This window comes from Pempheris klunzingeri, chromosome 12 (assembly GCF_042242105.1).
Source record: "Pempheris klunzingeri isolate RE-2024b chromosome 12, fPemKlu1.hap1, whole genome shotgun sequence".
NCBI lineage: Eukaryota > Metazoa > Chordata > Actinopteri > Acropomatiformes > Pempheridae > Pempheris > Pempheris klunzingeri.
The window spans coordinates 8258228-8271563 of NC_092023.1; the positions used below are offsets into that span (position 1 = coordinate 8258228).

The window sequence follows — 13336 nt, forward strand, 5'->3', positions numbered from 1 at the left end:
TAGGCTTCTGCCATGACAGGATGCTTCTCCAAATAAATGCTTTAATCTCTGCATGCAGCCTTTAAGTCCCACCATTACAAACTTCACCAGCACGCCACACGTGTGAGCAGATGCCAGTGGCTACAGAGAAGAGGTCAGCGTTACGCAAGGTGGCTTTCCACTTGTGTGTTTCCAAACTGGCACTAAAACACATGATAGGGGCTTAAAATTACCCATTCAGCTCTCCATTTTAATGTAATACGCTGAGCGTAGTTCCCGGTCACGTCCGTTTGCCCCCGTTCCTGCAAATGTACTTTATCTGATTTTGGCCGCGCTCCCTTTTCTGCTTTACATAAAGATGTCGCACAAATGGAAATTATCGAGTGGTAATTTTTTCAATTTATGCGCGCAAATCAAGGTCATGCGGTGAGCCGAAGCAGCGTGTGGACGTTGCTCTTACTTGACGCAATATGATGCAGACGTTTACAGATCGATATGTGCCAGAGGAATAACGCCATGCCGATCTATTAATTTGCAGTAATGGGGCCGCTCTGAGTGTGCACGGTAGGTACACGTCGATACTTGGGTGATCTGACGATATTTGAATGAACCCTTTGTCTCTTGATGAGGTCATCATATAGAGTTTATTGCTGACTGATTCATTTCCAATAACTGCATCAGCCTACCGATGAAAACAGAAAATGACCTTTAAGGCAAAGCCTGCATCTGGTTTTTTTTTTTTTTACTCACTGTCTCATCTGTTATTCTTTAACTTTAATAATTTTCTTTATGGTAATATTTCTCATGTTTGGACAATCCATGCGCAGTGCCGTGCAGTCTGGTATTAGATGTGTTTACGCAGGGCTCTGCAGGCTCGTTGAACCTTCAGATGCTCCGAAAAGTGTCCTCTCCAACTATGAAGCTATCAATAGTTTGTCCGCCTGCGCTTCAAACGCACCACCAGGGAATTACGCGCTGAGTGTTGGTGTTTTAATTACAGGGACCATTGAGAGGTTGGAGTTTCTCTGCGGATGTCTGGAGGTGTCCACCTGGACTCTGTCACCTGATTACACTCAGGTGGATTCATGAAGAAATATTCAAATCTGTGTTTAAATAAAATCTTCCTGGTGATTATTCTTAGTAGTATTCATTATTCATAACTGGTATTTATTACTGATTACCTCCATTTATAGCAGTAAACTCAGCTAAACTCAGGCTGAGAGGAGTGTTCGCTCCCTCCCTTCATAGCCTCCTCCCCTTGGACCATCGCTCCCTTGTAACCTGAGAGTACATGTACATTTTGCAAAAATAAATAAATAAGTAAAATGAAAGAAGATCAAATAAAATAAAACAAACTAATAACTATGAAACTCCAGACTTGGGCTCAGTCTTGATTAAAGTTTTTCTTTTCAAGATAAAAAATAAATAAATAAATAAAGTCATCATGGGCTGGGGCAGCATGTGTCGTATTTCTTATTAGTTTTATTAATTTCCATTGGTTTTCTCAAATCACCCATCTTGGATCATGTTGGAGGGTGGCTTGATTCGCTCAGGAGTTGTTCTTCCTAATTCAAGAAAAATGTTAAAGTAGATCACTTTGCATGAAAACTAGCAGGGTAATCCCTTCATTCTTCTTTATTTGTTTCCATATCCCTTAAATTGTATTATTTAGCTGATTTGAATACAAACGTATGCATGTCTTGCTTGAGATAGTCGTATTAAGTGTCCAGTGACACCTGTAGGCTCGTATGTGTTACAAAGTACCTGTTTAATCATTTACACGTTAATTTGAAATTTTACACCTTTTTTTTCCAAACTTTTTTCCAAAAATTAGCCATTTAGGCTACAGATCAGTCCGGGCTTTAACTGTGGAGACACTGTGAGACGTTATTGTAGATTAAAAAAAATTTTTTTGCATAAAATGTATTTTGTATATTCTAAAAAAGTGCATCAAAAGTGGTTGTTATAAAGAGAGATGTTTCCTCAGGATGCAGTCAAAAATAAAAGAATCCTACATTCAGAAATCACTTAAAATTTGCATAAAATATAAAAAAAAATTTAAGTAAGAATAAGAAAAATAATAAATAATAGAATAAGAATTACTCAACAGTAAAATGGACAGTTTGCTGCAACACCAAAGCAGTGAGATGAAGATACATGCCACAGACCTCACACTGAACACACACACACACACACACACACACACGGCCATGAGAGAGAGAGAGAGAAAAAAAATGCTAAAAGACAGCAGCTCATACTCAGGAGGTAATGTCCTCTTCTGAACACATTACCCATGATTTTGGCAAGATGGTGGCAATTACGCATCTAATTGACCAGACACTTTTTATGTAAAATAACGTTTTTAAAGTGCATAACACTAAGATGATTACAGAGACCCACCTGCCCAAGCTACAAGTGTGTGTGTGTGTGTGTGTGTGTGTGTGTCTGTCTGTGTGTGTGTGTGTGTGTGTGTGTGTGTGTGTGTAGGCTCGGATCTATAATCCAAATAGAGATGAATTTGGTTTATCATCTACTCTTAATTAAACCTGATTTTTTGTGTGTTTCTTGGTGCACATATTTTAATAAACACGTGTTAAATGTTGCTTATCGTTATAAACCGGCTCCATTTCTCAATTCAAGCTGCTCTGGTCACAGCTGAGATTTTCTAACCCGTCACTGGATACAGAAGTCAAACTAAAATATAAGGAATATTCTCCATTTATTTCACAACATGGTTCAGCAATACAATATCAAAACGTTGTTTCTACTGTACAAAGTAGAAGCCGCTGGTGGCAGCTCCTCTCCCCGTGCCTCATTAAATATATACATTTACATATTTTGTACACCAGTGTAGTCGATATTTTTGTCGCTCCTGATCAAAAACACAAAGATTAAGAGACACTGGAGCTCACACTTGTGCTTGAAGGACGTGTCCATGTAGAGGGAACAAGAGTGAGAGTCACTAAAACTAAACATAAAGCTACATGGGTATTTTACAGTTGAGAGTGTCTTGATTGTCCCCCGTCAAGCGCCTTAAAAACAAACCAAAAAAAAACAAAACAAAAATAAGGGAAATTACAACAAAGCCTCATCAATAACCCACCCACAGCATGTAAGTTTGCCATTTGGTGGATCCATTCATCCACAGCACACCGTCAGTGTATTGCACATCAACGTGTCTTCAGTTATGTAAATGAATCCCAAAAAAAAAAAAAGGTGAGATGATAAGCAGGCCCGCGCCTTTAGGCCGCCAGTTTGTGTAAACAAGGTTATTTTTTTGTACACCACACAGAGCTGGTCTGTCCAGCAACAACCATGGTGTTAAAAACAGAAAGGGGAAAACAGAAAGGACACTCATCAGGCAGTGTAAGCAGGTGGACTCCTGAGGTGGTACCAACATTAATAATAATAATTAGAACAATAATAATAATAATAATAATAATATAAAACATGGGATTTGAATTGTCGGATCAGGTGTAAACGGCCCCCTTATGGAAAATGACACAATAAATTTGCCACAATAGGTCCATGTAGGCCTGACAGTGTGTCTCTTTTCTTTTTTCTGTGTGTCTTCATTCAGTCAGTTGTACAAAAATATTTAGTCTTTTTTTTTTTTTTTCTTTTTTCGGATGATTTTGAAAATATACACCAACTTGTGCCGCAGGTCTCGGCTCTTTTCACACCGGTCTGAGCAGCGGCACGGATGTGACGATGGGATGGGAGTAGTAGACGCCCGGATGCGGGAAGGTGAGCAGCGGCTGGCTCGCAGGCACGTTGGCTCCGGCGCCTCCGCTCTCCGAGGCTGAGTTCTCGTGGTAGAGGATGGGCACCCGGACTATCCTCTGCGCCGCGGCGTGGCTCAGGTTGGCGGCCTCCAGCTCGGCGGCCAGCTGCCTTTTCCACTTGTTCCTCCTGTTCTGGAACCAGATCTTCACCTGAGTCTCCGTCAGGTGGAGGGACGCGGCCAGGCCGGCCCGCTCCGAGCTGCTCAGGTACCGCTTCATGTCGAAGGTGGACTCCAGCTGGAACACCTGGCTCCGGGAGAAAACCGTGCGCGTCTTCTTCTTGCGGCACGGCTTTTTGTCGTCGTCCCTCTTCTTCCACTCCTCCAGCTCGTCTTTCTTGGCCTCCTCGGCGTCGCTTTCCTCCAGGATGATCTCGTCGCCGCTTTTATTGTTGTGCTCATCGTCGTCGTCGTCGTCTTTCACGTCTGGCTCGGATTTGAGCACCAGGTCCGGCGAGTCTCTGTCCGTGCCCGAGGTTGGAGAGCAGTCTCTGGCTGCTGGTTTGTCTGTGGCTGAAATGGGGGCACAGGGAGAAGTGGTCATAAACACTGGGGCCTCACGCTGCATGTGTTTGTGGCTTTATTACAGCCTGTTGATATTATACAGCCTCAGGTTAAAACAGTGCCAAAAAAAACAAACATGGCATGTGACATAAACATGAACCATTTCTAAAGCTAGACATGACTGACAACACCATGTTCAAATACATTCAGATAATTCTACTAAAAATGACACCTTTTAGACTAAAGAAATAACATAGCCAAACAAAATATAGGAGCCTGTTTTATTTGCTGGAACAAACCTGGATTGTATAATCTCTCTCCCCTAATTGAACAAGCTTTCAAAATCCTCTTTTGGCCTTTGCATAAAGGTATGATAGTGCCATTCACATCAGCGTGTTTTAAATTCCCCCGTGAATAAATCACAGAGGCAGGCAGGTTAAAGCGCTCAGTGGCCGAGCCTCTGGGGTAAGATGTTCATAGTGGGCGCCAATAGACAAATCAAAAGCACGCTGCGCATCGTCACCCTCATCCGATGATTTGACGACGTCTACTTCATTTTATGCTCAGTGTGCCACTTTATTGATCTATTATCCCGCGTCGTGGCATAACAAAATAGGCCCTCGTAGAGGACAAGGCGTCAAATCCCTCTGTGGCGCGGTAAAGATAAAGCCTGTCACATTATCTCCTCTCACCAAAACGCTCAAAATCTACTTTTATCGCGAACATTTCTGAGGAGGAAGTGCAATGATTGGTTGCTGACAAGATATTGTGTGTCACAAAACGCTCAAGGGATATGATCCTTTAGGGTCCCAGGGCTGTTATTTTGAAAAATAAAGTTTTCCCTCAGTAGTTTAATGATTTAGAGAAAAAAACCCTCCAACATCAAGATGGAATTTAGTGGCTAAATGTGTCCCAGTGGCTGTGCTCACAAGTGATTCTCTGTCTGCGCCCATAATATATAATAAATATTGCTGCTCTTTGGATGTCAGGCTTACCTTCGGTTCTGTGTAGATGGGCGGATGAGCTGAGGGCGTAAGGGTACCACCACGCCGAGGTGCGCTCCAAGTAGTGAGCCGGTAGACTGAATCTCTGTGCGGGCAGGTCAAAGCGTGGAAAGTTGAAGTCCGCGACTTGGGAAAGGGAAAATCCTCCCTCCAAGGCCGCCTTGGTGGCAGCCAGTACGGGCTTAGGTTTGGACGGTTTGCTATCACAGTTCAGCAGGTTCTTAATGAAGAAAGGAGAGTCCTTGGCCGAAGCGCACGTCTCTTGCGTTGTCTCTGGCATCGCTGAGGCTGTGGTCTGAATGCAGGGGACCACGGAAGCAGGAATTAAAAGAGGGAAAAAAGCGAGGCTGACTTACAGACTGTCGATATCCTGTCTGTGAGGGTCCCTGTTTTATTCTTCTCAGCGGTTTAACGCGGAGACTCGACTTCGCACTCGCAGCGCGCGTCAAAACACGCGTCCTTCTAGGCTAGAAAAACAAATTAAAATGTTTAAGAGATAATAAAAGCAAAACAAAACATGCAGGCCTATAAACATGGAGTTGTCTCATTCCGGGCTCTTTCCTCAAGACGCAAACTGTGTCCACCGTGTCAGTCAGTCTGGCGTCTGATGCTAATGATGAAATAAAAATGTCATCCAAGTTAAATGCAGAAAGTATAGGCGATTGGGCATGTACAATGGCAAATGGGATTAAGGGAGAGACGGTGAGGAGAGAGAGAGAGGGAGAGAGCGGAGAGAGAGAGAGAGAGAGAGAGAGAGAGAGAGAGAGAGAGAGAGAGAGAGAGAGCATCCTCCCCTCTCTTTGCGCTCTGGCTGCAGGCTGTGTGAGCTCGCCTGTTATTGGTCTCATAGTCCAATTAGGCAGCAAATGAACACAGGGCTGTTAACCGCCAAAAAAAAAAAAAAAAAAGGTTTGGGATAAGCGCCGTCAGAACAAGCGTCTCATCCCACAACCAAAGTAGGCTGAGATCACAGATCGACTGCTTAAGGTTATTAATAATCCCATTTTATATTTAGTGATGCATGTTTGATCCACTTTCACTCAGGTGCAGGTGTCTGGTTGATTTTTATAAACTCAGTTATATATATATAGATATAGATATATATATAGACCAAATAGATTTTCCCCCTAAATCTTATGACCAAAAGCTACGTATTTTAATGGAATAGTAAAAATAAAAAAAAACCCTTTGCAGCCTGTAGGGCTATTCTTAAAGCCTGTATTGATTACACAAGGCCTAAATATGTTGCTTTTACAGTATATGGTGAGTCCGTTCAAATAGATTACATTGAACAAAAAGAAAATTACATGCATGCTTATGTGTGAGGTGAAAAAGCCAGCACTCTAAAGCACAATCCAGGAAAACCTCCCACTCCCACTGCCATGCAAAGTCATAGAATGACAAAAAATACCAACTTAAACAGTGAAAATGTCTCAGAATCATGTGCTCTTTGGAATCAATAAAAAGGCTCTTTTGTTGTGCAGAATTGTTAAAATTTCCATCCTAACTTGACAAAACTAAACAAAATATCACTATGACTGTATGGTCACCATGCCGGCATCCTAATTGTCAATCAGTCCCCAAATCTCTGTTTCTCAGACACAGTATGAAAAAGGCCCGAGATCAGGCTGCAGCTACTCAACGTGTCACCAAAGGGCGATTAGATTCATATTTCTAATTCATTGATTTTCAGCGAGGGCCACTTCCACAATGTCTGCGGGTCCCACAGTCATTTATTCCTCCCTAATCGATTTAGTTAATTCATCCCTCAGATTGCACTCTTTGTAAATGTGCTATGTATATTCACTCATTGATATTAATTGACTTGTTAAAAAGCAGACCATTGGTTTGGAGGCTGGTGGAGAGGAAGAACGGGGAGACAGCGTCCTCTGTGGGCAGCCAGGAGGAAATGCAAGTGTGTGCGTGCTTGTATCAATCACATTATGGGGACTCACTTCCAATTAGGGGGGAAAAAAAGCCAAATCCCCATAAAGCAAATCAGCACATTTCAGAGTAAGGACAAGGGTTTTGGTTAAGGTCAAGGTCGGGGGTAGGTATGTAGTAGTTATGGTTAGTGTTAAGAGTAATTGTCCAGGGAATGAATGCAAGCTAATGTGCAGGACCAAGACAGATAATCACAAGATAGCTTTCTTCGAAATACAGAATATTTGTCCTATGAAACAATAATCACCATCTGTGCCCTGCAGACATTCATTAGCAGTGGGATATGCAGGTTTACTAAAAGGTGTCTATGACAAAGTAAAGGTTGCACTGGTGCTTTTTTCCGCCATCATGTATAGAGTTCTTACATGCACTGGGATGTCCGTGTAATTAACACGTGTTATTCATTTAGTGAGCTGCTCAAGTGGGGATATCCTGTTACTGTGATGTAATTACTTCCTTTCTTTATGCGTTCATCCTCACAGGTATTTGATGGCACTCACTCTAATATTTGGGTGGACGCTTCTTTAAGTACAAAATCCAAAGAATTCACATTATTCCTAAATGCTTCCGTTAGTATTTGTGAACATGGACAGCTCTTTAGAAACGGGATAATCCTGGAAAGAGGTTGCATTTTCACCCATGTCTTTGTAGTATTTATATATTTAATACACCCCACAACACTACTGAACACAAAGAAGAAACTGCGACTAATAATTCTTGACAATAGGCATTGGATCAATGTTTTCAATGAGTATTATCAATATTATTATATTATTAAATTTGGAAAGTCAAGTTTAGCTCATACATCTGATACTTTAGTGGCCACTAAGGCTAACCCCAGAATTATTGTTGTGTTTAAGATGTTAAAAGTTGAAAGTTACACACATTTGTATGTCGTGAGATAGCCGATACCTGAAATAACAAACCTTGTACACACTGATGCTCATAAGAAAGTGACATTTGTGCCGCCTCCAATGATTTCTGAGTATCTACTTCATAATGTTAAAATCATTTACATCACACCTTCAATCGTGCACATATTTTTGAAAAAGCACATTTCCTTGTGGTCAAACTTAAATACAGACATTTACGTTACAGTGTTTCAACAGGAAAGATGGAGGAGGATGTGGGGAATTAAACACACAGAGAGGTTGATGTTTGGTGAGGGTTTACGTGACCAACATTGCGTGAAATACATGAATATATAATTTAGGAGCTGTTCAGTGTTCATCATTATTCTCCTCACAGTATTGTTATTTTAACCCTTGGATCAAAGTGACTCTTATCGACTCGGTACTGGCCTAATTCCCAGGTTGTGTTTTTGAATATTTGAATAGAGATCGTTGAGGGGTCCAGTAATATTTACACCACAAATAATACTGCGGTAATGATAGTCTAACATGCCACAGATCCTACCCAGGCCTGAAAATAAACTGTACAAACTCAGATCCAGATGCTGTACTTTTAAAAACACAGTTCATACTATGCATTTATTAGGAACATGCAGCAGACACTGCCCAGAGGCCATATAGGCCCCCTGAATGCTCCATAAGTCTATTTTTGTTGCTCCTCGGGTAGGTTACTATGACTTTTATATTATTTATTTCAAAGCGCCCAGATATTGATTATTTCACAAGGAAAAATGACAAATGGCAGGAGGGAATGACACGGTCAGCAGGTTCTATTAGAGAAATGATAGTGTTGCTCGTGGTTTGTTAAAAGGTCCAGTTTAGATACTTTATAGGTTTACATCCATCACCGTCTAATGACCTATTTGATGAAAAACACGCGCTCTGGTGACAACGGCCCTGTGCAGCCAACTTCGCTTTGTAATTGCTCCCATATTAAATATAGATTTTTGTTTTGATATCTTGTGAGAATTCCTTTCTGTGGGTCAGAATTGTGATAAAAGACATGGATGCAACGGCAAAAGCTCAGAGGGAGAAAACTGGAGGAAAAATGGGAAAAATAGGTGGCTATGAGATGTTGACGGTGGAACTGTGAGTTTGTGATTTTGAGGTCTGAGTAATGGTGGAAGTAAAAGAAGCAATACTGCAATATCAGAATACTCCATTTCAAGAAAAAGTAGGAACATATTTGCAAAATGTACCTCAAGTATCAAATGTAAAAGTACTCATAATATAAAAAATTTGCCCATGTGTGTTACAGTATATTATCGGAGTATCATTTCTGATGAATGAATGTGAAAGTCTTTTACTGTTGTAGCTGGTCGAGGTGGACTTTAAAACGTTTTACAGTTTCTTCAGAAATGCAACACATTTTATAAACTGATGATGGTTTTTATGTAAAATCTTGCTCTTCAAAGTAATTAGTAGCTGAAGGTGTTCTCCAGGTCCTCAATTTTCATATTATATGATTATTATAATTATACTGGTAGCATATAAGTAATAATATTTGTGTCTGAAATGTACAGGAGTAGAAATATTAAGTGACTGGAACTACTTAAAGATGTACTTAAGTACAGTACTTGAGTATATGTAAATACCTGTTTTCCACCAGTGGTTCCAAGGTTATGAGGTTCTGCTGTGTTACAAGCCTCTGTTATGACAAGCTTAACACAGATCAACAGGAAAAGATGACTCTGGCTTAATAAAAATGGATGTGAGCTGATGAAACAGCATGCATGTGACCTTTTAGGACATATTTCTACATTTGGTTTGGGGAAGTGAAACACAGTTTGAACAGAATCCTGTTGGACAACAAGATCTTGGTGTCAAACTGCATCCATACAGACAGCAGCATTTATCACTGTAACCTGTCCACCTTGTGTCCTTCTTGCACTTTTAACTGGACACTCCTGTTGGGACGAGCTATTAAACCAATGAAGGCCACGCTGAGATTGCTTAGATTTAAGTATTGCTTTTAACTTGTAAGAGAATTGGTGGCCCTCCACTGACCCGGCAAGCTTTAATTGGGATTGTGCAAGTATTGATTGTAAGTGGCCAGGCGAATCTTGAATTACAGCCTGATTAGCTTTTACTCAGCCCCTTGCACCAGCCAGTCGAAGGAGCTCAATGTCATCCAGGTTGGAACACTTCAGCGGCCACTTGACTGCAGGGAATCTCATTACTTCCTGTGTAAACAGGAAACAACATGTATTTGGGGAGGGGAGTTCTTCTTCTTTAGTCACACAAAGCTGTAATATTCCCTTAGTGTATGATCACTCCTACTTTTAGAAATTGTAGTATAGTTGTACCTTATGAGGAGATATGGGCACATAGAAGGTGCGTTCTCCTTTTATCTATCCCCCTTTCATTTTATCCACATTTTATCACTCCTTCTCTTCCTTTATTGTTTCTCAGCAGAGATGATGACATCTGTAAGGTTTGGATGGAAACAGTCATAGCAGCGATGTAGCCCTTTTTCACTATTATGAGCAGCTTCGTCCGAGCCCTCTGGGCACCCGGCCTCAATATCCACACTCTGTACCTCCAAAAGCTCTTCCCTGGATCGTCAGCTTTTACCCAGCCTGCCTGTATGTGTCATTACAACTCAGTAATCTGGAGAGGGCAACAGAAAAGTTCTCATTAGTGTCAGCCTGAGATATAGATATGGGCCAGGTAACAAATGGCCAAATGCACAGGCAGCAGAGCAGACCATCAATAAAGCAATTTCTTGTGTCATAACAGCGGCGCTTTTCCTAAAGCCAACCTTTCAAAACTTTTCCCTCTGCAAATCGCTGCAGCCCCGCCATTAGAGTCCTGCCTTGTGAATTTAATGGATTCCGTACAAACAATATTCCACCATAATGGAAAAGGTTGAAGTCACTGAAGACAGATGAAGTCATAAACACGTATAATTGAGAATCAAAGACCGATAAATTTTAAACTGCTATCCATTTTCTCTTTTTAGATGATGATCTATGTCAGCACGGCTGCGGGAAAATGGAAGAGATTATGGGAGAAAATTATAACAATAAATTTTCTAAACATACACCTTGATTATGCTTCGATTTTTTGGAAGGGTAGAGGGTGAGGGAGGGGGTTAGAAAGAAGGCTGGGATCGCTGAAAGCTTGCTGGCTAAATGGCACCATAAAATAGGTTCCCTGCTCTTTTGCCTGCAGAGCGTAGGCATGCCTGGAGGTGTGATTTTCCCCCCCTCTAAATGGGGGAAATGAATTGTGTAATTTATTGCAAACGTGCACACAGTGAGATTAGATCAGCATATCCCATCAAAGGAACAACAATCAATCAGCCTCTAGTTAACAGCTTGAAACACATAAACCAGGGCACCTAATGGCTTTCCAATTTAACAGATTGATAGACTTATCCGGTCCTAAGGGATGAATTAAGAAAACCGGGTACTTTCACACAGGCACTGGCACTTTTGACAGGACCTTTTCCCCCCACTAGCTTACTTACCATCTTTACTCCCGAATATAGAGATAAGGTTAACCTGAAAATAAAGAGAAAGTCGGTTTTCTCTCTTTTCTTTTTTTCCCCTTTCGGTTTGAGAAAGCACTCCAAAGCTGATTTGTTATTCAGATGAGGCGGGAGTGGAAGTGTGTCAGATGTGGAGAATGGGCTCATTTTAATGACCTGATTATCGCGGGTCATTTGGAACTGTGAAATCAAGGGAGCTATTCAAAGCCACTTAACAATATCTAAATGTGACCCATGCGACCCATTCAGCCAAGAATGTAGTTTAAAAAAAGGACCTTGTTTGTCTCATATCTTATTACTCACATCATTGATTCATGTAAACTCATCAGCCAAAAAATATTAAAGGACTAGTTTGACAATTTGGTATGTAGACTTACTTAGTTTAGTGAGAAGGTTGATACCACTTCATGTCTGTACGGTTAATATGACAAGCAGTCAGTTAGCTTAGCACAGCATGAAGACTGGAAATAGGATGATATAACTACCCTGGTTCTATTCAAAAGGTAAAACTTTGGCACCCTGAAAGCTCACAAATTAACTTGTTACATCTTGAACATCTAATCGGTATAAAAACCAAAGTGTAGCCCGGTGCTGCCTGCTGAGCAACAGAAGCATCCAGCAACCACTACAAGGTAAAGTTCATAAAGGTTAAACTTTATGTAAATGTCCTCTTCTTTCATGGGACAACCAGGCAAGTGTCAGTCACAATCATTACACTCACATCATCCTTGTGGAAACAGAAGCTTGGAGTACTACACTCCCTAAAGGAGTGGGGAGATACAGGACCACAGTTTATTAAAAAAGTTTAGACAACACTGGGGGAAACAAACTGACTGACTTGAATGAACAACTTCCTTGGGTGTAGTACAGCAGCTACTGTCCACACGTTGTCAATGCAACACAACATCAGAGTTTAAGATTTATTAGAGGCCACAGACTGCCTGCTACTTGGTATCTGAATGTATGAATGTAGTGTAAGAAACAGTTCTTGGACAGGCTCAGTTATGTACTTAACTGAACATAATATTTTGAACAGCCAAAATATTCAATGTACTGAACTGAAGACTGAAATGCATCTGAACCGTCATATCACCGCTTAGCTTAGAAAACAAAGTGAAAGAACTCCATAGTGACTACAAATCTTTGAACTGAGCAAAACCATCTGAATCAGCAAAGAGATTTAAAATGTCTTCCCCTACAGTGGGCACCAAATACCAACCTGAAAGAAACGCATTCAAACAAGGTTAACTGGCTCTATGGTCCTCTAAAGAGCTTGGCTTCAAACCCAGAGCTTTGACCCAGAGAACTAGTGTAATGGACACTCGGTGTCACTATATTATCTTGTCCACATCCACAGAGACAGCTGATCTCTCTGTGTCACTGCATAATTGAGGAGCTCTTGGTATCAAGGCTGTGGCCCTGAGAGGGATGAGAAAGTGTTACCCAGAGCCCAGCGAGTAGACTAGAGGAACACACTCCAGTGGGAGCAGAACCACATACGGGTTGCGTCTAAAGCCCATAGACGGCAGACAATCTCCCCTCAGCTTCAGTCTCTCACAGAGCTTCTGAAGCCAGTGGCCCATAACATATACAGTGCACGTGACGGATGTGTGCGCTCCACTGTGACACAACTTCACATTTCAGAGGATCTTATCACCAAAATTATGTGAAGCATGTGAAGGACTGGAATCAATTTTGTCTTGTCTCATACACTTCA

The 13336-nt window shown here is 41.3% G+C and overlaps 1 protein-coding gene across 1 annotated transcript; it reads right to left on the minus strand.

Annotated features, from left to right (window-relative positions):
- Positions 1–2681: 2681 nt before the first annotated feature.
- Positions 2682–5927, minus strand: hmx3a (H6 family homeobox 3a). The gene is made up of 2 exons (XM_070841068.1): positions 5263–5927; positions 2682–4276 (listed from the first exon to the last, which is right to left on the minus strand). Exons 1-2 carry the CDS (start codon positions 5549–5551, stop codon positions 3657–3659), a joined length of 909 nt encoding a protein of 302 aa, XP_070697169.1. The 5' UTR covers positions 5552–5927; the 3' UTR covers positions 2682–3656.
- Positions 5928–13336: the final 7409 nt, after the last annotated feature.

Excerpts from the sequence above, each read along its gene's own strand:
- hmx3a (XM_070841068.1), bottom strand. The coding sequence starts at position 5,551 with ATGCCAGAGACAACGCAAGAGACGTGCGCTTCGGCCAAGGACTCTCCT. Across the intron at positions 4,277-5,262 it reads CCATCTACACAGAACCGAAG|CCACAGACAAACCAGCAGCC; the intron begins GTAAGCCTGACA and ends CCCCCATTTCAG.